General features: G+C 48.5%; 2 protein-coding genes across 6 annotated transcripts; one reads left to right on the forward strand and one right to left on the reverse strand.

Annotated features, from left to right (window-relative positions):
• The first annotated feature begins 284 nt into the window (after positions 1 to 284).
• Positions 285 to 27,536, forward strand: LOC140897928 (E3 ubiquitin-protein ligase TRIM15-like). 5 transcript variants are annotated; one of them, XR_012154878.1, is made up of 6 exons: positions 285 to 777; positions 3,376 to 3,471; positions 5,602 to 5,832; positions 20,601 to 20,743; positions 23,095 to 23,194; positions 23,711 to 27,536. XR_012154878.1 is itself a non-coding variant. In XM_073311227.1 (4 exons), exons 2-4 carry the CDS (start codon positions 3,451 to 3,453, stop codon positions 8,405 to 8,407), a joined length of 318 nt encoding a protein of 105 aa, XP_073167328.1. In that variant the 5' UTR covers positions 286 to 777; positions 3,376 to 3,450; the 3' UTR covers positions 8,408 to 9,951. The 5 variants fall into 5 exon arrangements, 1 of the variants encoding a protein (XP_073167328.1); XR_012154879.1 differs by lacking the exon at positions 23,095 to 23,194; XR_012154876.1 differs by having other exon boundaries at positions 286 to 777; positions 20,601 to 23,194.
• On the reverse strand, positions 19,261 to 27,182 carry LOC140897905 (zinc finger protein RFP-like). The gene is made up of 6 exons (XM_073311162.1): positions 26,723 to 27,182; positions 25,580 to 25,675; positions 24,562 to 24,792; positions 24,128 to 24,150; positions 23,704 to 23,819; positions 19,261 to 21,478 (listed from the first exon to the last, which is right to left on the reverse strand). The coding sequence occupies exons 1-6, from the start codon at positions 27,143 to 27,145 to the stop codon at positions 20,961 to 20,963; spliced, it is 1,407 nt and encodes a 468-aa protein (XP_073167263.1). The 5' UTR covers positions 27,146 to 27,182; the 3' UTR covers positions 19,261 to 20,960.
• Positions 27,537 to 27,999: the final 463 nt, after the last annotated feature.

Below are 27,999 nucleotides of genomic sequence, written 5' to 3' on the forward strand. Positions count from 1 at the left end.
CAAATCAGACTCCAGTCGTCTGAAAAGTTTGAGAGCCCCTGCACTGGGGCAAACCAAAACATGACTGGGGTGTCACTGTGCTAGCATATATCCAGGTGTGTGCAAACTGCAGTGAACTGGCAACCAATCAGTCCCACCAGGAGCAAAACGTGTAGGCTGGCCAGAAGTTGGGAAACACACAAACCTTCAGGCTCTGTTCTCTTGAGCAGGCCCAGTGGCTGCTGCTGCAACAACGGCCAAAACAACTTGCAACGTCAGGAAGGGGGCTGATTGCTGATGAAAGCTCCACCCAGCCCTGGGCTTCAGGAAGCAGATAAGTGCAGCTCAACTCTGTGTGCACCTGCTCAGCCGGGTACAAAGACTGCTGCAAATCCAGCCAAAACGCTCCAGGAGGAAGCTACTTGTTCCATCTGCCTGGATTATTTTAAAGAGCCGGTGATGATTATAGACTGCGGGCACAACTTCTGCCGAGCCTGCATCACCCAGTGCTTGGGATGACAGGAGACCAGCCTCTCCTGCCCCTGCTGCAGGGGCAGCTTCCCCCAGAGACACCTCAAGCCCAACAGGCAGCTGGCCAATGTGGCAGAGGTGGCCAAACAGCTCAGCCTGCAGCTGTTCAAAGAGCCCCGAGGCGGGAGGGTGTGTGAGAAACACCTGGAGGCTCTGAAACTCTTCTGTGAGGAGGATCAAACCCCCATCTGCGTGGTGTGTGACAGATCCAAGGAGCACAGGGCTCACACGGTGGTTCCCATAGAAGAGGCTGCCCAGGAGTACAAGGTAGGAACCATAGAATCGTAGGACTGGAAGGGACCTCGAGAGGTCATCTAGTCCAGTCCCCTGCACTCGTGGCAGGACTAAGTATTATCTAGACCATCCCTGACAGCTGTTTGTCCAACCTGCTCTTAAAAATCTCCAATGACAGAGATTCCACAAATTCCCTAGATACTTTATTCCAGTGCTTAACTACCCTGACAGTTCAGAATTTTTTCCTAATGTCCAACCTAAACCTCCCTTGCTGAAATTTAAGCCCATTGCTTCTTGTCCTATCCTCAGAAGTTAAGGAGAACAATTTTTCTCCCTCCTCCTTGTAACAACAACCTTTTATGTACTTGAAAACTGGTATCATGTCCCCTCTCTGTCTTCTTTTCTCCTGACTAAATAAACACAATTTTTTCAATCTTCCCCCGTAGGTCATGTTTTCTAGATTTTTTAAATCATTTTTGTTGCTCTTCTCTGGACTTTCTCCAATGTGTCCACATCTTTCCTGAAATGCGGCGCCCAGAACTGGACTCAATGCTCCAGCTGAGACCTAATCAGCACGGAGTAGAGCGGAAATCACTGGCAAAACACTGCATTATTACCGAGATCTTGCATAGCAAACTCTATAGCTAAAGGGAATACACTAAGAATTTTTTAAAGTACGGTTTTACACACACTAAAGGATCTAAACCTCATTTTCCCCCCATAGGCATGGGATTACTCTGCATGGGGTGGTGAACCGGGGCTGCCGTGCGGGGTGGAGTCTCTGCACTGGAAATAGTGTGGGGGCTCTGTCCCTGCATCAGTTCACCCATAAGCTGGGTTGGGGGATAAGAATGGGACCCAGAGGGGCTGGAACAGCCTCTCTGGCACCCTGAATTGGGCCAGGAACCAGGCAGTAACTGATTCCCAATTTGGAGCGAGCTGTACCCTACCAGCCTCAGGAGCTGCTGTCTCTCCTATTTCTCTGTCGTCTCCCCCCACACACACCCATTCACAAGGAGCTTTCTCACCACTAGCCCCATTCTGCATTTAGGTCTTATTGTGCCTGTTTTGTTTTGTTTCCCTGAAAGCCCCATGACAGGGTTATGACGTCACCGGTAATAAGGAAGAGGAAGACCTGAACAACTGAGAGGGGGGTTTGTTTTTAGTCACAAGATTTGGTCTCTTTTTTGTTAGCACCTGCTCAACTTGACCCAGCCCGGGGCAGCGTTTAAGTGTGAAACTGGTGTTCAGGACACCTGTATTCTTGTTCTAGCCCTGCTGGTGGCCTTGGACGAGTAACTCCCCCTTCCCCCTTCTGCCTTGGCTATTTAGACCAGTGATAGTTAGACCGCAGCTGGCAAGCCACAAGTGGTTCTTTAATGTGTCTTCCTTTACCACATGATCTTAAAACACTGTAGGGTTAACAATTAAATCAATCAGCATGCTTTTTACTATCTTATTAACCAAGTAAATTATTAACTTGCACCAGATTATTAATTTATTTGCTGTGAGAATTATAGAATATCAGGGTTGAAAGGGATCTCAGGAGGTCATCTAGTCCAACCCCCTGCTCAAAGCAGGACCAATCCCCAATTTTTGCCCCAGATCCCTAAATCGCCCCCTCAAGGATTGAACTCACAACCCTGGGTTTAGTAGGCCAATGCTCAAACGAAATCTTTCCCCTGTCCTACTGTTTAAATATGAATAATATTGTAGTAAATGAAACAATGAATTCACATGACTGTGGCTCTTTTGGGTCACGTTGATCGCTCATTTGGCTCCTGAACCGCTCATGTCTGAGTATCACTGACTTAGACCTGGTCTACACTAGTGCTGTAAATCAATCTAAGTTGAACTAGTTAAGTTATGTAACGTAACTTAAGTTGATGTACCTTAGGTTAGTTTACAGCCATGTCCACACTACTCAATGTCGATGGGAGACGTGCTCCCGGCAACAGAACTTCTGCCGCTCATTGAGGTGGATTATAGACGTCGACGGGAGCATAGGCACAGACTCCGTAGGCTGGAGCACCCACGGGGAAAAATTGGTGGGTGCTTTGCACCCACTGGCAGCCAAGCATCCTGCCCTCCCACCCCAGTTCATCTCCAGCTCCGCCTCTTCCCCTGAGCGTGCAGTGTCCCTGCATCTCCTCCCAGCACTTGCCGCCGTGAAACAGCTGTTTCGCGGCGTAACAAGCTGTGGGAGGGAGGGGGGAGGAGCGGGAACACGGCGCACTCAGGGGAGGAGGCGGGGCTGGGGCAGGGATTTGGGGAAGGAGTCCAATAGGGGCAGGAAGGGGGCAGAGTTGGGGCGGGGACTTTGGGGAAAGGGTTAGAATGGGGGTGGGAAGGAGCAGGGCTGGGGTGGAGGCAGGGCTGGGCAGCAGAGGTCAAGCACCCACTGGCGCCTGCAGAAGTCACTGCCTATGGCTGCTACCACATTCTAACTAATAATATTGTAGGCATTAGCACCCGGTTTAAAACACAGTAATGAATACACCATATTAATAAGCAACAGGGCTAAAAAATAATCTATTAGTTATTGTTGATGGCAAAGCCTCAAAAATATGTTGTATGTTTAAACAGAGCTCATAAAACATTTTTATTTTTGTTCATCTCCCAACTTCTTAGGTGCAAATTCAGAGCCACCTGGAGATTTTGAAGAAAGAGAGAGCTGAGATTCTAGCGTTTCAATCGAGTGGGGAAATGAAAAGCCAGGAACTTCTGGTAGGTGCCGTTATTGCTTATCAGCTCCAGGACATCACTGATACTTGGAGTGAGATCAGTACTTACTTACTCTGCTGTCTTTTGCAAATTCTCTTCTGGTTCAGAGATTCTTTGTTTGTGATAGGTACTGCATACACTTATATGGGTCTGGGCCTCTTGGCATAGGCGCAGACTCCGTGGGTGCTCTGGGGCTGGAGCACCTATGGGGGAAAAATGGTGGGTGCTGACCACCCACCAGCAGCCCCCCATCAGCTCCCACCCCACCCCCCAGTGTTGCCTGCCCACTGGCAGGCCCTGCCAATCAGCACCTCCCCCTCCCTCCTTGCGCCTCTGGCCCGCCGAGATCAGCTGTTTTGAGGCGTGCAGGAGGCTCTGGAGGGGAAGGGGGTGGAGTGAGGATGCAGCATGCTTGGGGGAGGGGGTTGAACTGGGCAAGAAGAGGTGGGGTGGGGGTGGAGCAGGGGCAGGAAGAGGCGGGGCGGGATGGGGCAGGCAGAGATGGGGTGGGGTGAGGCTTGGGGGTGGGGTGGGGGCGGGGCCTGGGGCAGAGCCGCGGGTCGAGCACTTCGGAAAGTCAGCGCCTGTGCTCTAGGTGCTAACACAAATGTACATGGAGCCTAAGAAGGACAACGGAGACTGCAGAAAAATGCATCATCCAAACAATGAGGTTAATAATGCTTGTTCTCTGCCATGCCTGCTCTCCGAAGTCCCTCCTTCTGAGGCCAGCCTCCTCCCCTTCTTGCTATTCAGAGGATCTGGCTTAAGGAGGCTGCTGACCAGAGGAGGCACTTTTGCTACTGGGGAAGCGATCAGAAAATTCTCTGTCAACAGGTTTCAGAGGAGCAGCCGTGTTAGTCTGTCTTCGCAAAAAGAACAGGAGGACTTGTGGCACCTTAGAGACTAACCAATGTATTTGAGCATGAGCTTTCGTGAGCTACAGCTCACTTCATCGGATGCATACTGTGGAAACTGCAGAAGACATTATATACACACAGAGACCATGAAACAATACCTCCTCCCACCCCACTGTCCTGCTGGTAATAGCTTATCTAAAGTGATCATCAAGTTGGGCCATTTCCAGCACAAATCCAGGTTTTCTCACTCTCCGCCCCCCCCCCCCCAACTCACTCTCCTGCTGGTAATAGCCTATCCAAAGTGACCACTCACTAACACGGCTGTTACTCTGAAATCTCTTCACAATGTGTATGATAATCAAGGTGGGCCATTTCCTGCACAAATCCAGGTTCTCTCACTCCCTCACCCCCCTCCAAAAACCACACACACAAACTCACAACAGGAAATGTCTGCACTTGTATTGTTATGGGTTGCCATACACAGTAAAAGCTGTGTTATCCGGCACTTTATCAACCAGCAAGCTCTATTAACTGGCATTTCTGATCTCTTCCAATACAGATCTTCAATCTAGAAATTGGGTCAAGTATACTGCCCAGGAGGTTATGCAATTGCCCATTCTGCACTCTGCTTTTATGACAAAGAGACAGAAGACAAGTCAGAAAGCTGATATCAGGGATTTAGTCAAAAGAGCAGCTTCCAGGGTGTATCGTAACAGATTCAGCCCAATCTCCTATGCCTTCTCCGTCTACAACGATAATTGATGTTGATAATGCTGTCCCGGAGGCACTGCAAGATCCTGAAGTGCCTTCTGAATCATTCCAGAAAGATTAAATTCTGTTCAGTATCGTTTTAGTGTTGTGTATTTTTAGTGATCTGGGTGTAGGCCATGCGCTGCCCAGAGTGATATGTAGTGTCATAAGATAACCTGCTGTATAGAAAACTTTCCCTGTATACACCAACGTGCTTCAAGAAACCGACCACTCTGCAGTGCAGTACCATGACTGGATTGTTGAGTACCTGTCTACTGTTTTATACGGTATTCGTTTTATTGTATTCTAATTCTTTGAAAATTCGTATTCCGTTGGTAAGTATAATTTTTCGTTAACCAGAGTTTTTGACTAAGCGACAGCCCCCGTTGCCCCAACATGCGGGATAACAAAGCCTTTACTGTAATTATCCTGCAGAGAGCTACAGAAGAGTCTATGAAATGTCCCAACCACTCTCTGTGTGTCCCTGACCTGATCTTTTCCCTGTCTGTGTGCATGTTTGCTGCAGAAAGAAGTGGAAGCCGAGAGGCAGAAGGTTGTGTCTGAATTTCAGCAGTTGTGCGTGTTTCTGGAGGAACAAGAAAGATACCACCTGGGCCGGCTGGGCGAGCTGGACAAGGCGATTGTGAAGGTGAGGGATGAAAATGCCACCAAATACTCTAAGGCGCTCTCTTGCCTCAGCGATCTGGTCTGCGAGATGGAGGGGAAGCGCCAGCAGCCAGCGAGTGAATTCTTGCAGGTGAGACTGTGTTAGCTACCCCACACCCCCCAGATTCCTGCACAGTCTGTGTGCTGCTGATCTTTGTGTTGTTATTTAGCTCTTTGAAAGCTGAGTCACGGATTCACGGAAGTGATGGGTGTCAAAGATCAGCTGGGAAAAGGGGTGTGTGTGTGTGTGTGGGGGGGAATCTTTTATTGGACCAACTTCTGTTGGGGAGAGATAATCCTTTTGCACCACACACGGCGCTCTACGACGACGCTGCAAAAACCAGCTGTGTTATTCATTCATGCCCTTTACCACATGTCCCAGGATTTTGGCCAGAATATCTCAAGAATTGGGAGCTCTCACTGTTGTTCCTGGGAAGAACATTCCACAGCCTAGCACACCTCACTGTTAGGAAGTTTTCCCTGACAATTACCCTCAACTTTTCCTTCCTTGGTTTCATGCTGTTGCAAGCTCTGCAAACACAGTGTGGTTCTTTGTCCCACTCACCCACTGGCTGGATCATGCCATAGTTGGTACTTCAAATTTAGTGTAATCCAGTTTAAAATTCTGCTTGTGGGTATGTCGGTCTGCTTCTGGCCTCTTCTAGCGGCCAGAAAACACACAGAGAATCATGAGCCTGCTACTGCTTCCAAACTAACATACCGAATGAGCTAATCAAGGGGTAGAAGTCATATGCCACCTTTCAGACTTACTTTGTATCATGCTGTATATTGAGTTACAGTAGAATCTCACAGTTACGAACACCAGAGTTACGAACTGTCCAGTCAACCCCACACCTCATTTGGAACCGGAAGTATGCATTCAGGCAGCTGCAGAGACAAAAAAAACCCAAAAAACGGAAAACAGCATTTTTCTTCTGCAAAGTAAAGATTCAAAGCTGTATTAAGTCAATGTTCAGTTGTAAACTTTTGAAAGAACCACCATAAAGTTTTGTTCAGAGTTCTGCACTTTTCAGAGTTCAGAGCAACCTCCATTTCCAAGGTGTTTGTAGCCCTGAGGTTCTGCTAAAGAGTAGCACATTTGTAGATTTTTCTGTTTGTTTGTTTGATGGACTTTCACACTACAAGGGAAGGAGCTGTTAATAATAATAACGCCCCATTCTTATACAACACTTTTCTCACCAGTAGATCTCAAAGCATTTCACAGGCAGGCTGTAATATATTAAGCCTCACAACACCGGGTGGGAAGCTGGGGCCCAGAGACACTAACTGATGTGCCCAAGGTCACACAAGAAGTTTGTGGCAGAGCACAGAATTATGCCCCAGTCTCCCAACTTCTAGGCCAGTGCTCTAACCACTGGACCATCCTGGGCAGTATCCCCCTAAATAGTTTTGGCATCCTCTAAAGGCGCGCACGGTCTTCTCCGTTTGTGCAGAACTGCGTGCAGATCTGGTCGCCCCATTTCAAAAAAGATATATTGGAATTGGAAAAGGTACAGAAAAAGGCAACAAAAATTATTAGGGGTATGGAACAGCTTCCATATGAGGAGAAATGAAAGTATTTCTTCACACAACACACAGCCAACCTGTGGAACTCTTTGCCAGAGGATGTAAGACTATAACAGAGTTCAAAAACGAACTAGATAAGTTCATGGAGGATAGATCCATCAGTGGCTATTAGTCAGGATGGGCAGGGATGAAAAACCATGCTCTGAGTGCCCCTAGCCCAGGGGTGGGCAAAACTTTTTGGCCTGAGGGCCACATCGGGTGCAAAACTGTATGGAAGGCCGGGTAGGGAAGGGTATGCCTCCCCAAACAGCCTGGCCCCTGCCCCCTATCCACCTCTTCCCACTTCCCGCCCCCTGACTGCCCCCCTCAGAACCTCTGACCCATCCAACCTCCTTGTCCCCTGACTACCCCCTCCTGGCACCCCCCACTTCTAACTGACCCCCGGGACTCCACCCCCATCCAACCCCCCCGCTCCCTGTCCCCCCGACCCCTATCCACACCCCCGCCCTCTGACAGGCCCCCTGGGACTCCCACCCCCTGTCCAACAGCCCCCTGCTCCCCGACACCTGACCGCCCCTCCTCAGAACGTCCGCCCCATCCAACCGCCTCCTGTCTCCTGACTGCCCCCCGGGACCCCCTACCCAACCTTCCTTTGCCATCATGTGCGCCACCGCGGCCCCCTTACCATGCCGCTCAGAGCGGCAGGAGCTCGCAGCCCCGTTGCCCAGACAGAGCCAGTTGTGCTGCCCACGCTGCAGCATGGCTGCGAGGGAGGGGGGACAGCAGGAGAGGGGAGGCGCCGGGCAGAGGCTAGCCTCCCTGGCCAGGAGCTCAGGGGCCTGGCAGGACGGTCCCACAGGCCGGATGTGGCCTGCTGGTCATAGTCTGCCCACCTCTGCCCTAGCCTCTGACTGCCAGAAGCTGGGAGTGGACGACATCGGATGGATCACTCGATAATTGCCCTGTTCTGTTCATTCCCTCTGAAGCATCTGGCCTTGGCCACTGTCGGAAGACAGGATACTGGGCTAGAGAGACCATTGGTCTGACCCAGTATGGCCGCTCTTATGTTTCAGGTTTCAGAGGAGCAGCCGTGTTACTCTGTATTTGCAAAAAGAAAAGGAGGACTTGTGGCACCTTAGAGACTAACCAATTTACTTGAGCATAAGCTTTCGTGAGCTACATCATCGGATGCATACCGTGGAAACTGCAGAAGACATTATATACACAGAGACCATGAAACAATACCTCCCCCCACCCCACTCTCCTGCTGGTAATAGCTTATCTAAAGTGATCATCAAGTTGGGCCATATCCAGCACAAGTCCAGGTTTTCTCACCCCCCCCCACCCAAACTCACTCTCCTGCTGGTAATAGCCCATCCAAAGTGACCACTCTCTTTAAAATGTGTATGATAATCAAGTTGGGCCATTTCCAGCACAAATCCAGGTTTTCTCACCCCCCCCCACCTCCCTCCAAAAACCACACACACAAACTAACTCTCCTGGTCTAGGTCTGTTTGGTCTTGCCTCAGCGCAAGGGGCTGGACTTGATGACTTCTCAAGGCCCCTTCTACCCTACATTCCTCTGATTTTATGAAATCCCGGTGCAGATATTAGATATAAATTAAAGCTGGTTGAACTATTCATTCATTTTGGAAGCAACCCTCCTTCATGTTCTTCTGATGCCCCGAGGTATAGTAACAGGGGGGCATGGTTGTGCGCTGGCCAGAGGGGATACAGAGCAGCAGCGAAGGGTTTCAGAAACAGGGACCCAGTGCAGTAAACAGCCTGTGTTTTACCAGAACGGTAAGGCTGTGAACACTGAATTGCAGCCACCTCTGGGGGTGGGGCAGCTGGGTACCAGGAAGTGAATGGTGAATCCTGGGTCCAAATAAGGCACACATGGATTTTAGAGGAGGGAGGCAGAATGGAATCATTCAAGGGGGTATTTAGCCAAGACCCCACGGTTCAGACCCGATCTAGGAGAGAAAGCACCAGGATGCCTTTAATGGCAAAGTGGGGCGGGTGAGTTGGTTATCTCTAAAGTGCAAGTCAGCACCTGGTGCAGCATGGCATTGTGCTGGGGCATTGGGAGGGGACTGCCAGGGGCACGCGCCCCCAACCGAGCCCCCAACCCTGATCACTGCAGCACAGCGCCCCCTGGCGTCACACTGGGGCATTGGGGTAAGCTCTGACAGGGGAAAGAAGCCCCCTATCCCGCCCCCTGTAGCAACTGCAGCTTTCTTGGTGTCTCCTTTCGAAATTCTGCCCGGACCCGCTTAGCTTGCAAGAGCCACTCCGGGCAAGATCCTGGTTCTGAGAACATGCGGGTGGGTCATGATCATTATTGACACACGTGGCCGTGTTGATTCCTCGTGGAAGCTAGGAGGGAGGGTGTCTGAAATTGCTCTCAAGCCCCTGAGTTGCTTCTCACAGTCACTTGCCAACAGGGGTTTTGTTATTCCTAGTTGCCCCCCCACACCCCGCTCCCCATTGGTCACAAGCTGATCACAGTTGACCTGAGTTGGGTGAGGCACAGCGAGACCCTGAGTGCCTTGCACCAAAAGATTTAGCCTAGGTATCTGGTGTGGCAGAGGAGGGACAGCGGCGGGAACCAGCAGAGCTGTGGAGAGGGGGGCAGTGAGAAGCCCAGGGCTGGGATAGTGGGGGCCTGTGGGTCAGGATTGAGGGGGATCAGAAGAGCTGGGGGGGGGGAAAGGGGGCGAGCTGAGAACGGGGCTAGCAGGGGGCTGCGGGTCAGGTTTGAGGGACAGCGGCGGAGCTGTGGGGAGTAGCGGGAAGCTGAGGGCTGGGATAGCAGGGGGCTGCGGGTTAGGAGCGAGTAGGTGTCTGGTGAGGTTTTTCCTGGAGCTAATTTCATTTATCCCCATCCTGTTTGTTCTCCTGTTGATCCAAACAAGCCAGGAACAGCAGAGGACAGGCATTGACCCCCCCCTCCCCCATAACTCCTTTGCAGTGCCTCACTGATTGACCCCCCCATAACTCCTTTGCAGTGTCAGTGATCGACACCCCACCCCACCATAACTCCTTTGCTACTGCTACCCACTTTATAATCTTTAGCCCAGAGCTTAAAACCACTCCTCCAGGATGTGGGAGACATAGGCTCAATTCCCCCCTCTGCCATAGGGGGGAGAAAGAATTTGAACCTGCCTACCCCTTAGGGGAGGGCGCGAACCACTGAGCTATGGGATAGTCTGGTGTGAGGCTCCCTCAATCTCTCCTCTTGAAGCTGTTCCAGGGGTAGAAACACTTAGTTCTTAAGCAAGCGAGAAACTGACCCTGCAGCCTGGTGGTTTGAGCACCCACCGTGGAGGTGGGAGACCCAGGATCCGACTCCCGAATCACTATTTAAATATTGACAGCTTTCAGAGTACGTAAACGAATAAATGGACACAAATCAGATGTCAAGAATTATAACATTCATAAACCAGTCGGAGAACACTTCAATCTCTCTGGTGACGCAATCACAGACATGAAGGTCGCTATCTTAAAACAAAAAAACTTCAAATCCAGACTCCAGCGAGAAACTGCTGAATTGGAATTCATTTGCAAATTGGATACTATTAATTTAGGCTTAAATAGAGACTGGGAGTGGCTAAGTCATTATGCAAAGTAGCCTATTTCCCCTTGTTTTTTCCTACCCCCCCCCCATGTTCTGGTTTAACTTGGATTTAAACTTGGAGAGTGGTCAGTTTGGATGAGCTATTACCAGCAGGAGACTGAGTTTGTGTGTGTATGGGGGTGGGGGGGATGTGAGAAAACCTGGATTTGTGCTGGAAATGGCCCACCTTAATTATCATGCACATTGTAGGGAGAATGGTCACTTTGGATGAGCTATTACCAGCAGGATAGTGAGTTTGTGTGTGTGGTTTTTGGGAGGGGGGTGAGGGGGTGAGAGAACCTGGATTTGTGCAGAAAATGGCCCAACTTGATTATCATGCACATTGTGTAAAGAGTGGTCACTTTGGATGGGCTATCACCAGCAGGAGAGTGAATTTGTGTGGGGGGGTGGAGGGTGAGAAAACCTGGATTTGTGCTGGAAATGGCCCAACCTGATGATCACTTTAGATAAGCTATTACCAGCAGGACAGTGGGGTGGGAGGAGGTATTGGTTCATATTCTCTGTGTGTATATAAAGTCTGCTGCAGTTTCCACAGTATGCATCCGATGAAGTGAGCTGTAGCTCACGAAAGCTCATGCTCAAATAAATTGGTTAGTCTCTAAGGGGCCACAAGTCCTCCTTTTCTTTTTATTTAAATATTTACACAGAGCGTTTTCTCATTTATGAGGACTGGGTGCCCTCGTGTGTCCGTTTCGGAGTACTACACGCCCACGAAAGGGAAAGTCATGAGAGGATGATTTATTTGCGTCAGTTCAAACCACCTTGGTAGGATTTTGCAGTCACTTCGCTTTACATTGAAATGACTCCAGGGGACACAAACCAGTGAGGAATGACTTCCAGGGTGGCCAAATCCGGTGCGAAGGGATCTTACTTTATAATTTCCGCTCTATGGGATGGAAATTAATAGCATTGTGGGAAGGGGAGTCGGGTGTTTACGGTTGTCGTTCCGGTTTGAGGGTAGCCCTGAGCAAATCCATTATCCTCTCTCGCTTAATCCTTAACAGCATTTAACAGCTGGCGTAACAGCACTTGGTTTTTGCTGTTGTAACCCTTGATTAGCTCTTACAATCTTGAGATACTCCAGCTGAAGGGCTTCAGAAAAGGCAAGCTATCATTTAGACATGATCACCCTCTTAGAGTGGCGGGGGAGGGGGGGCGTGATAGCCGCACCACAAGGCTGAAACGATTTTTTCGCATCACAACACCGATAAACTGCACTCTAACAGCACGTGGGGTGTAGCATTGTGAAGGGTCCCGCAGGGCTGCAATGTTACAGCAGCAGTACTGAAATCACGAGGAAAGCCCTGCAGGAGCGCACCACTCTTCTATGTGGCAGATCAAATCTTGCGGCAGCAGAGGACCTAATTGATTGAGAATTTAGCGCACCGCCCCTAAAACGTGTCAGGAGGGATTAAGGGCGCGTCCATCGCCGTTTTAGGAATATTTGCTACAGAATTGTGCGTCTACACACGTGCTCATTCTGTGAAATATTTACTCGAAGCACAAACCAACCCCTTTAACCTCCGCATTAAATTATTACGGCGAGGGAGAGACAGGGAAAGAGGTGGGCGAGGGAGGTAGAAAGACTTCACGCCGTTCTCTATGGCAGTGTTTTAGAAAACTAATCAATCCCCCCCTCTCCCTATAAAGAAAAGCAGCTTAATTTTCACTGTCCGTGATTCAAAAAAAAAAAAAAAAAAAAAACTTCGAAAGTCATTCAACAAAACAAAAGGACATAAGACATGGGACACTGTCGCGCATTTAAAAAATGAAAGTTACACCCCCTTAGTTTTACATAACAGAAACCGTTAGCTACTTGATCATAATGACCAATTTTTTAAACCAATCTGAAGTCGCTTCGCGCCCGGGTGCTGCAGTCACACAGATCCGCATTAACAGCCTTCAGGGTCTTCCCCCGCGCAGGCATCGCACGAGGTGTACATCGCTGGACGCGACAGTGACTCTCTTCGCATGCAGAGCGCATAACTTCCAGTCCTCGCACAACTGCACCAGAAAAGCTTCCGTGGCCTCCTGCAAGGCCAGGTAGGTGGGAGACTGGACACGCAGGCGGCTCCCCCCAGAGCTCTGAAAAACCACCTTGCTCAGGCGCTGAAAAGGCCGTTTAGGAAGCAACATCTCGGAAGATTTCAGAGACCCTCGGTTCTGCCATTGCACTTCGGTATGAGGATGATCATGGGGGGGTTTCTTCCTCTTCGCTGGTGCATAGGAATAGGCACTTGTGCAACCCTTTTTCTCAGCTTGCTTACTCCACTGGGCTCTCTGCAGGGACAGATTAGAAGCCATCTGCTTTGCTCTAACCATAGAGAAAGGGGAAAAAAACCCACAACAGTGATTCTTTATTCACTTTTTCTCTCCACACAGTGAAGAAAAAAAAAAAAAGCCTGCTAGGGGATCTTTATAAAGGCACGAGTGAGCGCTGATTGGCTCAGAAGGAAAGGCAGGCACTGATAGGACGACACGGAGTCCTAGACTCTGGTTGGAGGAAAAACAAGCCTTTTTTTAAGCGACCACCTCCAAATACATCCATGGTAGGAAACAGGCAAGGGAGATTGCTCCGGTTCCAGCCCTTTCGAACATTTTCCTCTCCTCTCAAAACAAACTATTAGAAAAAATGAACAAATTTCATTCTGATCTCAGAATCAGTGATAGGAATATTGTAAATCTTTTGTGTGTCCCCCATTACGTTAGAGAGAAAAAATAAGCGTTAAAGGGAAAATATACCCTAGAAAAAGGCACCAAGTCTATTGAAGCAGAATTATTATAAATTGGCCAGAAATTAGCATTAAATAACGTGTAGGGACAGATGTTGCATAGGGGTCTCCTTTCTTTTCTCTATTCCCTAGACTTTTTTCCACCTCCTTCCAGTGCAATCCTAACTCTGTAACTGCGGACTCAAGAGCTGGATCCTTCTCCCATGTGAGTAAAGGGCAAAGCTCTAATTAACTTTAGTGGAACAGGATCCAGGACCAGGCCTAACACTACTCCTGGAAGAAGGAAATCAAACTCCACTTTACTACTGAAGAATCCTATTTTCAAAAACCTGACCTGCCTTTAAAAATATGTTCTGAAGTATTTACAATCTGGGGACGCTGGGCCAGAACAGGAATTACATCCCTTTGATTCCTGGAGCCATTATAACCATCTTTCAAATGCCATAAAGAAACCTCTCCAGTAACTCAATTTGTCACTAATTGTTTCCTTCAAACTAGTTTAGAAGGGACGTGTGAGGATCGAGTTCATGGGGTTGTTATTAAACTGTAAACGAGGAGACACAGTACACAGGAAAATCAGCTTCTGAAGTAAGCATCGAAAATAACTCCTGATATAACCAGACCCTCTTCCACCAATAAAAAAACCAACAAAGCCAATATGAAGCAGACCCTTCCAATCCTAATCTTGTAGGAAAACAATGTGAAGACCCCTGCCCTGATTGGTAAAGAATGAGAGCCAATCGGAAGCGAGGTTTTTCTTTTGTCCAATAGGAAGAAAGGAGTGTTAATCCCCAGGTGTTTGCAAGTGTTTGGGTGTGTTTCTTAGATTTCTTTAACAACGAGTTAGACAACAACAAAGCCCGAGAAACAGGCTAATTGCTTTGCTCTTTTATTCTCCCGCACACCCCCCAGCCTGTCCCAGTGAACTCCAGAGGTGGCAGCTGCGGGAATGTGGATTAAAATTAGATAAGCACGAATTCTCTCCTGAGTAGAGGAGCCAAATGGGCGGCCACAGCTCAGTTTTGTGACTTATCCCACACAGCAACTCATGAATACTTCAGACAACGCCAGCGGGGGAACTAGCTCAGTGTCCTGGAACGGGGAGGATGAAACGATTGTGCAAATCGGGGCTGGCGCTTTTTTGCGGGCAACTTGAGTGGGGCAGAAGAAACACCGGCTGGGGAGAGGGCGCAGGGGCAGGAATAAAGCAGGGGATTGATTCGGCTGCGTCGGGCTCTGCTCGTTATCTGGCCTCAGCGGCGGCCGCTGGGCTCAGTGTCAGGGCGGCGGCCCGACGTGCGGGTCTGGGTGGCAGCAGCTGGGATTGACTCGCAGGGACATGCCCGGTTCGCGTCCTCTCCCCGCGGCTTTTGCAGCCTCCCGTCCGGCTGGGGAGAATCCCCCGCGCAAGGGAAGGAAGAAACCGACTCTCAGCCAGGTCATTCTCCGGGCGGCTGATGTCCCCGCCGCCGGCAGAGGCGCCTCTCTGGCCGCCATCAAGAAGACGCTGGAGGGCGAGGGATACGACGTGCGGAAGAACAAGGGCCGCATCAAGACTGTGCTCCGTTATCTCCTGAGCCGCGGGGCTCTGCGTCGGGTCAGCGGCAGCGGCGCCTCGGGCTCTTTCAGGCTCCCGCGGGGAGGCGGCTCCCCGAAAGCGGAAAAGAGGGAATCAGCCGCGGCCAAGAGGTGCCAGAGCTCGGCGAAGACAGGAACAGCTGCCCCAGGGCCAAATGACCCCAGCGGGGAAACGAAACCGGCTGGTGCACAGCCCAAGAGGGTCAGCAGGAGCCCGGGCAAAATCAGGGGGACGGTGGCAACCCGCAGGAAGCAAATTTTAGAGGAGATTATTAAGGGCACTTTCCTTATGGAGTGAGGGCTCAGGCCGGGGGGGGGGGGGAAGGAAATCAAAACGGTTCTTTTCAGAACCATCCCCCAGGGTTCATCAAAAGAGCAAATTCTGTATGCGAACTGTTGTGTGCAGTGTGTCATAAGGAAGAGTTTAAGTGACAACCCCTGGTGATCAAGAAAACTTATTTAGCGTTGCAAAGAAAACCCTGCTCATTGAAGTGCTCGCAGCGATGAGCAATGTAGTTTATGATACGCCGTTTGGGAAAGCCGACGGCCTGACAAAGCCCGAGGACTTTTAAGATTACCCTAATGCTGGTGTCAAAACAGGTTTTTAGTCCTGGTAAACAACGCAAGGTTTTCTAAAACACGATTTCCCACAGCCCCTACGTGCCTTCTTTCTTCCCATTCACCGCAGGGCTGAGATCTCACACAGGGGATTTTGGCTCGATACACGTGCAATGAAATCAAACAAAACCGGGGACATCTCTGTTAAAGCTCATCTTGAGAACGTTGTGGATTAGCTCTTAAAAGAGCCTTCCGATTCTTTCTTTACGGTGAATCAATAGTATGACTCTGAGGACTTTCCCTAGATGCTTCCCACTGCATAAGAAATACAGAAGTGGCTCCTGATTTTACAAGGTCCTTTGGTTTCTTCCTGGCTTTTTTTCTTCGTTGCTTTGTTCTTGCTCTTAAGCTTCTGCTCCGCTTCTTGGCCTTCTTCAAAGGGCCTTTTCTGGGCCACGCACTTCTCTTCCCCACCCTGCTTTATTATGACAAGGACTCTGATTTGAACAGGAATGGAGAAGGGACATTGTGTGAAATAGTCTACAACCACCATGCCCCTTCTCCCCCATAGTGGTCTACAGCAGTGGTTCTCAACCAGGGGTATGCAGATCTTCCAGGGGGTACAGCAACTCATCTAGGTATTTGCCTAGTTTTATAACAGGCTACATAAAAAGCGCTAGCGAAGTCAGGACAAACTAAAATTTCAGACAGTCAAGGACTTGTTTAGCCTGCTTTATAGACTAAACACTGAAATGTAAGTATAATATTTATATTCTGACTGATTTATTTTATAATTGGTACAAACGAGAAAGTCAACACTTTTTCAGGACTAGTGGCTCTGACACTTTTGTATTTTCATGTCTGATTTTGTAAGCCAGTAGTTTTGAAGTGAAGTGAAAACTTGGGGGTACGCAAGATAAACCAGACTCCTGAAAGGGGGGCAATAGACTGGAAAGGTTGAGAGCCACTGGTCTATAGTATAGACACCTTATGAATGGATAAAGGATTAAATTGAAGGATTATTTTAACAAATATTGAGTTGTATTGCGGTATCAAACAAACCCCACTCAGGAATGAAGCCCCACTGTGCTAGGCGCTGTAGGAATACACCAGCCTTACTCCTGGGAGTTCACAATCTAAGCAATAGCTTCTAATTAATAGTGGGCGCAAAGTCACTTCTCCATGTTTTCTGTTTTCTTTCAAACATTGCCGCTAGTTGATTGGTTTCCCAAGGGAGCCAATGAAAAGTGGAATGTTGGAATCCTTAATTTGCATATCGCCGTAGCAAAGGGGGGGGTTGTTCTGTGTTGACTTGAACAAGATTGGGGTCAGTGCTAGCCGAGGGGAGGGGGAGGAGCAGGCTATCTAGGTCCTCACTCAGGTCCGAATATAGGCACTATAAGGAGGACATGTGAGTCCTTTCATGTTTAGTTAAAAAAGGGGTTGTGGGGGTATGGGTGATTTCTAAGGAGAATTTGAGGGGGTTTGTTGCTGATTAGAGGAAAAAAGATGACAAAAAGCAAAGGAGGAGTAGGAAAGAATCTTAAGCTTATTTACATGTATGGGGTCTTGAAGTAGGATGGCCCTAATGCTAGTATTTCTTTTGGAACTGTGGACTTCAGGAATTTTTCTGTGATTAACCTATTTGAATGCGTAGTTGTAGCAATGTTGTGTTGGGCTCTGTGCAACAAGCTTTTTAACTATTTGCTCCAGGGAGCTTCAGATAGTTCTGACCAGGCAAAACATGCTGTGTCTGAAGGTACCAAGGTTGTTACTAAATATACCAGATTTAAGTAAAGTTTCTTGTTTCTGTAGATTAGAGATTAATTACTTTTTTAAGTAATCAGACTTAAAGGCCACTTTAAGAGCTACCTGTCTTTCCTCTGAAAAATTGCTCTACAAACTTGTACAGAAAGATATGATGATAATTAGTGGCTTTAAAAGTAGGAACAATTTGAATGAAAATTTCATAAAACAAATACTATTCCCTTAAATTTTGTATTTTCTTGTAAAGGTTTTTTGGGGGGGCTATGTAAGTTTGTTTGTTTATCCCCTTGGAGGTGTTGCTGGCACCCAGTGCCGAGAGGCTACACAACAGCTGGGGTTGGTTCGCTACCTGGTGTGCTACACCCAATAATCACAATGGGGTGGAGAAGCAGAAAAGTTTATTTGCAGCTGCAAAAAGATACAGGGAGAATAGAATCTCAAATCCTGTACACAGAGCAGGAAGTTACACAGGCTTTTATACATCCTTTCTTCAGCATACTTATCCAATAGCAAGCTGCCCTAAGTATCCATATAGCCAGCCCAGCTAGTTCCCTTGTTCTCGGTATCATTTTTTAAACCGTACATAAAGCTGCTTTATTCAGCATTGTTCTTCCATATCTGCCCTGTTTGCCCTTGCTTAGTTTCAGGCAGTCTGACTCTGCAACATATTGTTGCAGATTCTCAGCATAACTGCTGCGAGTGCCTCCAGGCAAGGGGGGGGGGCAAGGACACTTGGGCCTAGTGCGAGGGGGCTTCATTGACACTCGTGGTCTTCCATCCCCTCGAGTTACCTAGTGGCTATGCCCCAGTGTCCCCAACAGAGGTGAGGATGGAAGAAGCTGAAGAAATGAGGGACTGAAATTTTCTACATTTGGCTTTTTACAAGCAGTTAACTGTGCTATTCTTTGTATTGAGCAGTCTACTAATGTCCTGTTTAAGAATAGTAGATGGTGATGTGAGCGTACGCGCTATAGGACACACTACTCTCTCAGGCTCGTGGCTGACTCTATAAATGATAAACTCAGCAGGCACGTCTCTGCCCCACAGATGAGGACAATTTGTTTTAACATTGAATTAAAAAGAAAAGCCTTCCCGTGCTTGCTTTTGAGAAGTCCTTGAAATAGGATCAGCGTGCAGAGCAAAGAAATCCATTTAATTTTGTGTCAATTCAACTCACTTTGACAGAAACCCAAGAAATACACCCAGCCTTTCTGGTCCAAAGATGGGAATCAAAATCCCCTATTTCCACAGGACAAAAGGGATTCTTGTGCATCCTATTAATTCTATTATTTCACTTATCACAATAGAAGGGGCGGGTTTCAGCCCAGAGGAGTATAAAAGGGCTCGGCTCTGCCCATCTGTGATTATGTGAGGATGAAGGATTGCTGCTCTCAGTAGGTGTGCCTTATGTCTAGAAAGGGGAAAGCAGGGGCAATGCTGAAGTTCTACCCATGCTCCTCTAACGGGGGGGTTTCTGTGCTTTGTGCTTATGTGAGCAGAAGATGGAGCTGAATGAGATCTTAGATCAGGCTAGCGGGGGAGGGAGGATGAGGTCCCTAACGCACCATCTGTGAATCCTTATCAGCAAAGGTGAGGGTCTTAGGAAGCAGGGGTTGCTGGAGGGTTATGGGTCTGAGCCGCTTTGCTACAGAGTGCAGTACGCCCTCCCACCTGGACTGGTGCAGTTACTCCTGTACTGTGTTCTCCCGTCTGAACCTTTATTTATATAAGACCAAATGATGCTTTGCTCTTCCTCTCCTCCCAAATAAATAGCCACCAAACATTCAAAAATTCTATGCCAATGCAATGTTTATTAGGTAATAAATTCGTAGAGAAATGCCTTCCTCTGCTTCCATTTAGCAAGATGTAAATTTAAGAGTAGAATGCAAAAGGGAAGCTTAGTGATAGGAAGGGGAAAAAATATAGCAAGAGAGAGGACGGTTCTGTAGTCAAGGCAGTGCATCTGGGTTCAGGGCTTAGCCCTGCTCCAGGTTTCCCTCTATGTATGAAAAGTCACTTAAGTGCTCGGAGAGATGGGGTGCACCGATGGTCAGGGCATTAGTCTAGGGAGACCTGGGATCAGTTCTCTGCTCTCTCATAGACTATGTGTCTGACCTTGGGCAAGCGACTCCAGGCTTGTCAGGGTGGTGAAATGGACTGACAGGACCGCAGAGGTGTAATTGTTTGGGGAAGCAAAATAAAATCACTTTTATTCAGGAATAAAGCATCCACGCTGGTGTAGTCCTGCCAGTCGATGTCCCTGCGTAGTCAAATATAGCTCTGCCTCAGTTCCACCTCAGTAAAATGGGGATATTTTCACTTCTCTAAAGGACGGGTTCTCTGAGGATAAGTGCATTAAATGTTGTGACGTGCTCAGGTAGTATTGTAAGGGGGTCCCCATAAGTACCACAGATAGAAGTTAAAGGGCAGGTCCCCAACTGGTGTAAATCAGTGTAGCTCCATTGCAATGAGATAATGGGGGGTCCAGATAAGTATCTAAGATAGAAGATGGTGCCCCACCTAACAAATGGCCTTTCCCCCACTCTTTATGTTGTTGATTGCAGACTCTTCAGGGCATAGACCAGGGGTTCTCAAGCTGGGGGTTGGCACCCCTCAGGGGGTCGTGAAGTTATTACATGGAGGGGGTCACAAGCTGTCAGCCTCCACCCCAAACCCTGCTTTGCCTCAGGCATTTATAATGGTGTTAAATATATTAAAAAGTGTTTTTAATTTATAAGGGGGGGGGGTCGGACTCAGAGGCTTGCTGTGTGAAACGGGTCACCAGTACAAAAGTTTGAAAACTACTGGCATAGACTGTTTCATACTCTGTACAATGGATCCCTGATCTCAGCTGGGGCAGGGGCTGTCTCCCGCTGTGTGTCTGTGGAGCGCCCGGCACAATGGGGCCCTGATTTTAGTTGGGACCTCTAGGTGCTAACATACTGTGAACATGTAGATATTCATCTTTAAATCTCCCCCTGTGATCTGCATGCCAGGGCTCCTCCAAACTTCTCTCATAGTGCCGAGCACATCCTAACTGATTGTTTACTTCACCAGCTTCTTATTTATCATTCTGAGGACCATCTTCTCCCCCGCTGGCAACAAAACCATCCCTGAGGCAACCACAATGATTGCTTCTATGGAATTGAATTGAACCCTGATCGAATTGGCCCTGTCAACACTGGTTCTCCACTTGTGAGGTAACTCCCTTCTCTTCACGTGTCAGTATAATAATGCCTGCATCTGTAATTTTCACTCCATGTATCTGATGAAGTGGGTTCTAGCCCACGAAAGCTTATGTCCAAATAAATCTGTTAGTCTTTAAGGTGCCACCTGACTCCTTGTTGCTTCTATGGAAAAGCACTATTACTAACATATGTAGGACCAAGGCCAATCAAGGATGGTTTATCCTGTGTCTCAGGGGCACAGTTTGATCTGGGAGCCTGTACTCAGCAGCTCAAAGAAAGGGCAGATTTTCTCCCCAACAAAAGGGGCTGGTTGGAAAGTGAAGATCGGGGCCTCGTTGCCAGCATCATAAAACGCCACCAACCCCCCTTCATAGTCCACATAAATCCGGATCCTCCTAGGGACCCCATGTAAATACAAAGGAGTTTCAGGGTAGGTGAGTGCCCAATGCCGTTCCCAGTATTTCCGCACAGCCCAGATCCTCTGCTCCGGTGTAAACCTGCTCACTCCTTTCCTCTTAACAGACTCCAGGGCTACTCCCACAACCCAGACTGCCCCTTCTCCAACTTCCACCTCCCAGAAATGCCTCCCAGAGTCAAAGCCCTTAGAGGCCAGCACGCAGGGAGCAGGATCAAATCTCTCGGGATGGTCGGGCAGATCCTGCCGGGCGACTCCCCAGTGCACGCTTTTGCCATCTGCGGACATGGCGAGCCAGGGATTTGCCGTGTCTGGATCCAGTGTCACTTCAGCTGCACAGAGAGAGAGGATGAAAAAAATCCGTGTTAGAGGCAGAGCTCAGCCCTGGGGCAAGGTTTGCTTTAACATACAGCACAGCAAGGGCCTGTGGCTCATCCCTTAGGTTCTGCTGCCATCTTGTGGCTACTTGCAGTAATTTGTTACAGCCCCTCTCCAAGCCTATTTTTAATTCCCCCCTCATGCATTTTCTGCTCTGATCAACTTCTGTCCTTCAAATCACAGATAAAATTTAGTCACCCATCCGATCTGATTGTTAAACAGTGACTGAGTCAGTCGTAAGGTGGGCCCTGCCTGTCTGGAAGCATCACCAAACCCAAGCATGTAGACATTATGAATCAGCCCAACCCCAATCAAATGGATTTTCTTTTAAAATAATCATTGGGTTTTTGCTATCTTTCTCCTTCTTTCTGAGCCTTTAAGATACCCAGTGGTCATATTTTTGGGGAGGAGGGTGTTCTCTGCAGCCACAAGGGCTAGATGTTTTTTTAAAAATAGTAAATGAAAGTGAGATTTTCCCATAATCACTTGAGTCCAAGAGCTGGGTCTTTAAAAAAAAACAAAACCAAAAAAAAACCCAAACACTGACATCATGAGACTTGAGATTAAAATCACAGGCGTTGACAATACCATAGTACCTAGTAATAACTCCCTGCAGTGGGCATTGCATAGAATCACAGAATAGTGGGACTGGAAAGGACCTCAACAGGTCTTCTACTCCAGTCCCCTGCACTCAAGGCAGGACCAAGCATTATCTAGACCATCCCTGACAGGTGTCTATCCAACCTGCTCTTAAAAATCTCCAATGACAGAACTTTCTAGAGGCTCTGGCAGTGTGAGGTCCTTTTTGTAGCCCTGACTCCAGCAATTAATTTGATTCCTGCTGCTTCTGTTGTCCCAAACCAAACGTGTTCTCCTCACATCAGGAAAACAGTCCCATCAATAATGCCAGTCTCCCAACGACCCCTTAGAAATTTACCTCTTTCCAGTTTCGGTTCAGGCAACAGATTCACTAAAGGAAGAAGAGCACGGAGAGGAAATCAGATTTTGTCGATGACTATCATGGACTTAGTCACAAGAGGGGAATGAGGGGCTGGTCAGAAAACCCACAGTCAGATCTTTCTAGTAACTTAGAATTTTATATGGCTAGTTAAGAAACAGCATGTAGCCAGTGATTTTAGTTTATTGTTCATTTATTGTGTGATGGTATAACTAACATGTTATATATAATCATTGTATATTAGAGTTAAATTGTAGGATTATAGACGTATAAGATAGATTGATTAGTAGTTAGAAGGGATAATTCTGTTTTATCTAAGTAAGTAGGGCTGAAACACAAGGCCTACCAGCTCAGGCCTCTCAGACTTTAGCTTAACCATACTAGGCCATAGAGTTAAGGAATGCGGATATAAGTAAGTGACCAAAGAATAACCCGATTCCCTAAGGTTACGGGAAAAGACGAGTGATATTGCAAAAAATTAACAGTAAAAGTAATTTTTTGCTTACAAGATACTTGGTGGTCACATTTTTCTAACCGCAGAGTGCATGATGTGCAGAAATGCTAATGAGGTAAAGAAAGAATCACATTATAAAAGGGGGTTGCCTACATTAGGAAAATTGAGCTCCCTCTGGGAAACTCCAGCAGGAGCCATCGCTCCACTGACGATCAGTCCATGAGAGACCCATCAGACCCTAACACTATCGAGGAGGATGTGAGTATAACTATGTTTGTAACTTGTGCATAGGTCTGTATGGAATTTCTATATGCCTGGGTACTCATAACTTTAATGGTAACTTTAATAAAACTTGTAAAACAGACTAGACCTTGTACTTGTGAATGTCTGTGTGGTCACTGCCCTGGGTCATTACGTGTTCCTAGAGACTCTAAATCTGGAGCAAGTAGCAGAGGTGACTTTCACTCTGTTAAGCTTAACACTGTAGCCACCAGAGCCTAACCTACGGCGGTGTAATCCCACGTTACTAAATTCACTGTAAGTAAAATAAAAGGCTACACTCATTTAGGGTGGTTTAGCTCTTTCATTCTCACCCAGCAAGAAAGTGACCCTGGGGCTGATTTCCCCCACGGGTGTTAATCAAGACTAACCCCACCGGAGTCACTAGAATTAGGATGCTGTGAAACCAGCTGTCAGTGAAATCCGAATTAGATCAGCCCCTGTGTAAACGCTCTCACACCTCCTGAACTTTTCGATCTCTCTGTTACCTTTCAGCTTCCTCAGCGCATCCTGGAGGAAAGCGAAATTTTGAGAAAACAACCAGAGTCTCCATTTCAGTTCAGGAGAAGCAGGTGCTGGAGGCTGGAACGTCCCCATCTCACATCTAGAGAGACAGACAGACACACACACACGGTGTTCCCAGCTGATGGCCCAGTGTCGGCACCAGGGAGAACGGATGGGACTGGAGCTGAGTTCTCAGAGTCACCTGACCCTAAGGTCTGGGCCGGTCTGGACTCTGGGGAAATGGCAGCAGCCCCAGGACGTTGGGGATGGAGGGAAGGTTAGTAGCTGCACGGGGAGACCGTCCCACGCTCTCTCTGCTGGGACCTGAGGACACATTTCCCTCTCCTGGTGCCTGAGCCCCTTCCCAGCATCGGGAAGCATGAGGGAGAGTGAGAAGGAGCGGCCTACCTGCTCAAAGTGCTTCTGACATCCTAGAGGGGAGAGAGAGAGAAACAGGAGCTCAGTGCCATATGCTGGGTACCCACGACCCCGCTCTGGAGGGGACTTGCTTTGCATCACAATCAGTCTGATGCCCAGTCTCTGCATTCTGGATCCATACTCCCTGAAGGCAGCTCCCTGCAGGACTTCATCTCTCAGTTCCCATCAGGGGCTCTCTGGTGGAGACCAGAGTTTGGGGTTTGGCCTTGGGGGGAATTTTTTTCCCCTCCATTTCAGGACAAAGGAAGATTTTTCTGCCCTCAAAGAACCAAATCATTTCCCTTTTGGGCTGTGCAGATGCAGAGTGCTTTTGGGATCAGTGATGCCCGGGGCCCTGCCACGGTGGCTTCGGGAGCCCTCCATTCCTTGCACCGGAGCCTGGGGTGTCTCTCGCACAGTCTCACCTGCATGAATTCACTCGCGGGCTGCTCGCACTTCTCCTCCATCTGCCCGATCAGGGTGTTGAGACGGGAAACCTCCTCAGTGAGTCGGCGGACGTTTTCATCCTTTCTGGCGGTGACCTCTTTCTCCAGTTCATCCAGCCAGGCCAGCAAGAGGCACTCTTGTTCTTGCAGGAATGTCTGCAGTTGCTCAAACCGATACTCCATCGTCTCCCTGTCAATTTCTATTTGTCTCTGTGATGGACACAGAAAGACCGGGAACATAGAGAGAGAGAGTCATGCAAACTGTCCAATGTCTGAAGTGTTCTTCAGGGTAATTGTAAAAGTAACTTTCAAGGAAGAAAAATGGAATTTATGTTCCTCTTTGTCTCAAACTGGGCCTCTGAAAACTGAGATAACCAGTCACTGTTTAATGAATGTGATTCAGATATTTCAAGAAAACCCTTTCCCCTCGTTCTCCATTTCCTGGATCAGTCTCAGTTCCTTTAAAGCAAAAGATGATCTTTGCTTTACAAAGAGGAAATATTTAATATCTATAGGCAACCCATCCTTAGTGCTTCAATGTCACAATTTACTTATACGGTTGCCATCACTGTAGTATTTGAAGAACACACAGTCTTTGTTGTATTTATGTTCACAGTACTCCTGTAAGGATGGAACCCAGGAGTCCTGACTCCCAGCTCGCATGCTTTCTAGCCACAAAACACTGTTCCCCTCTGCAGCTAAAAATGAACCCAGGAGTCCTAACTCCCAGACCTCCCCTGCTCTACCCACTAGATGCCACTCCCCTCCCAGAACAGGGAAGTTCTATTCTCCCCAGGCTATAGATTTGTAAACTGAGGCACAGAGCTACTCAATAACTTGTCCAAAACCACCCAGGGAGTTGGGGCAGAGCAGGTCAATGAACCCAGCTCTACTGTATTCCAGGCTTAGCATCCTAACCACTGAATCATCCTTTATCTTCTCACATGGGAACTTCCCTGTGTGAATTTCCTGGCTACAGGATACCAGCGGCAGTTACCAGCAGTTCCTGGCTTTGCTCTTCCTCACACGCTATGAGAGCTAGAATCTCTTCTTTCCCCTTCTCCAAAACATCCAGCCGCCTCCAGATTTGCTCCTGAAAGAATTGGAGAACAGAAGTTTGTGGGGCTCCTCCCCTCCGCCCTGTTTAAAGACACTTAGTGAGAACAACTGGAAAATATGACCCAGACCAGTAGCTCTGTGGTCTGGTTTGTGGGATGAAACTTCAGTTGCCCTTTGGGGATGTTCTCATTTCCAGTAACAAACACTTGGGTTCTGACCATCCCGTCACTCCATCCTAGTTCTGAATTCCACAACACAGGGAACCAAAGTGACACACACACACCCCATTCCTCCTTACAGCAGACATCTGTTAACTTCCCAGCTATAATCTGAGAGACAAGGTGGGTGAGGTAATATCTTTTGTTGTAGTGTCTCTCAACCTGTCCAGACTACCGTACCCCTTTCAGGAGGCTGATTTGTCTGGTGGACCCCCAAGTTTCACCTCACTTAAAAACAACCTGCTCACAAAATCAGACATGAAAATACAAAAGTGTCAGAGCCACTAGTCCTGAAAAAGGGCTGACTTTCTCCTTGTTCCCCTATAACGATAAAATAAATCCATTGGAATATAAATATTGTCCTTACATTTCAGTGTATCGTCTACAGAGCACTATAAACAAGTCATTGTCTGTCTGAAATTTTAGTTTGTCCTGACTTCGCTAGTGCTTTTTCTGGAGCCTGTTGTAAAACTAGGCAAATATCTAGATGAGTTGCTGTTCCCCCTGGAAGACCTCTGCGTACCCCTGGTTGAGAACCACTGTTGGCAAGAGAGACAAGCGTTCAAGCTTCTGAAGAAGAGGTCTGCGTACTCTTGGAAGCTTGTCTCTCGCCAGCAAGAGTTGGTCCAATGAAAGAGATCACCTCATGCCTTCGGCTCTCTATTATCCTAGGACCAACACGGCTACACCACCGCCACAAACAGCTATAATCGGTCACAAAAGAACGGCCAAACTGGGTCAGACCAAAGGTCCATCTAGCCCAGTGTCCTGTCTTCTGACAGTGGCCAATGCCAGGTGCCCCAGAAGGAATGAGCAGAACAGGTCATCATCGAGTGATCCACACTAGACAGATTTCATCTCACCTTGTACTCCTGGGCAGCCTCTTGAATGGGAACTATAGTGTGAGCTCTGTGTTCCCTGGATCTGTCACACACCAGGCAGATGGGGGTTTGATCCTCCTCGCAGAACAGTCTCAGAGCCTCCTGGTGTTTCCAGCACACCCTCTCTCCTCCCAGCTTGGCCTGTTGTTGCTCATCCTTCAGCTGTCGGATGATTAGGTCTATGAGGGTCCCCAGCTGCCTGTTGGCTCGGAAGTTCCCCTGGGGAAAGATCTCCATGCAGCAGGGGCAGAAGTAGTCTGTATCTGATCTCCCCCAGCACTGGGTGATGCAGGCTTGGCAGAAATTGTGCCCGCAGTCTAGCGTCACCGGATCATTAAAATACTCCAGGCAGATGGGACAAGAAGCTTCATCCTCAAGAGCTTTTGCTGGATCGGCAGCAGCCATGACTCCGAGTGCCAGAGAGAATTTGTTTCATTTCCTTCTTCCCAGAAAAGGACTGAGCGCTTTGTTAATGACAGGGCGTTGCCATGCCTGTAACATATTGCTCAAGTTTTTGTGGGGGAGGCGAGGGTGCTCCCAACAAAACTGCTTTGTTTTGCTGCCTTTCCTTGCCCTCAGGAGAAAGCGAGGTCCTTTGGCAAGCTACTTTCCTGGCAGAAAACCCCAAAAGGTGTTCTTAGTTTGGGTTAAAATAGCAGTGAAGAGAAGGCAACTCAGCTTTTAACTCTGCTCAGCAGCTGGCGTGAAAGCCTGTAGGGGAGCCAGGGGTTGAATTTGAGCGGTTCACCCCAGTTAAGTGTCTTTGCTGCTGTTTTAACTAAGGCAGCGGTTCTCAGAACGGTGGGTCAGGACCCCAAAGTGGGTCGCGGCCCCCTTTGATAGGGGGTCACCAGGGCTGGCTGAGACTTGCTGGGATCCGGGGTGGAAGCCTGAGCCCCACTGCCCAGGGCCGAAGCCAAAGCCCGAGGGCTTCAGCCCTGGGTGGTGGGGCTCAGGTTACAGGTTCCCTGGCGTTCCCCTAGAACAGAGCCCATGTCTCACCTCTCAGAGCATCATAGGCTTCAGGTGGAGGTGTAGTGCCCCTTCCCCATAGGCACTGACTCCATGGGTGCTCCAGGCCTGGAGCATGTGGGGGGGAAAAAAAGTGGGTGCTCAGCACCCCACAGCAGCCCTGCCAATCAGCTCCCCTCTCTGCCCCCAAGCGCTTCCGGCCTGCTGGTGATCAGCTGTTCAGGGGCATGCAGGAGGGGCTGGGGTGGAGGGGGCAGGAAGAGGCAGGGGAGGGGCTTGGAGGAAGG

The sequence above is a fragment of the Lepidochelys kempii genome, chromosome 14 (assembly GCF_965140265.1).
Source record: "Lepidochelys kempii isolate rLepKem1 chromosome 14, rLepKem1.hap2, whole genome shotgun sequence".
Lineage (NCBI taxonomy): Eukaryota > Metazoa > Chordata > Testudines > Cheloniidae > Lepidochelys > Lepidochelys kempii.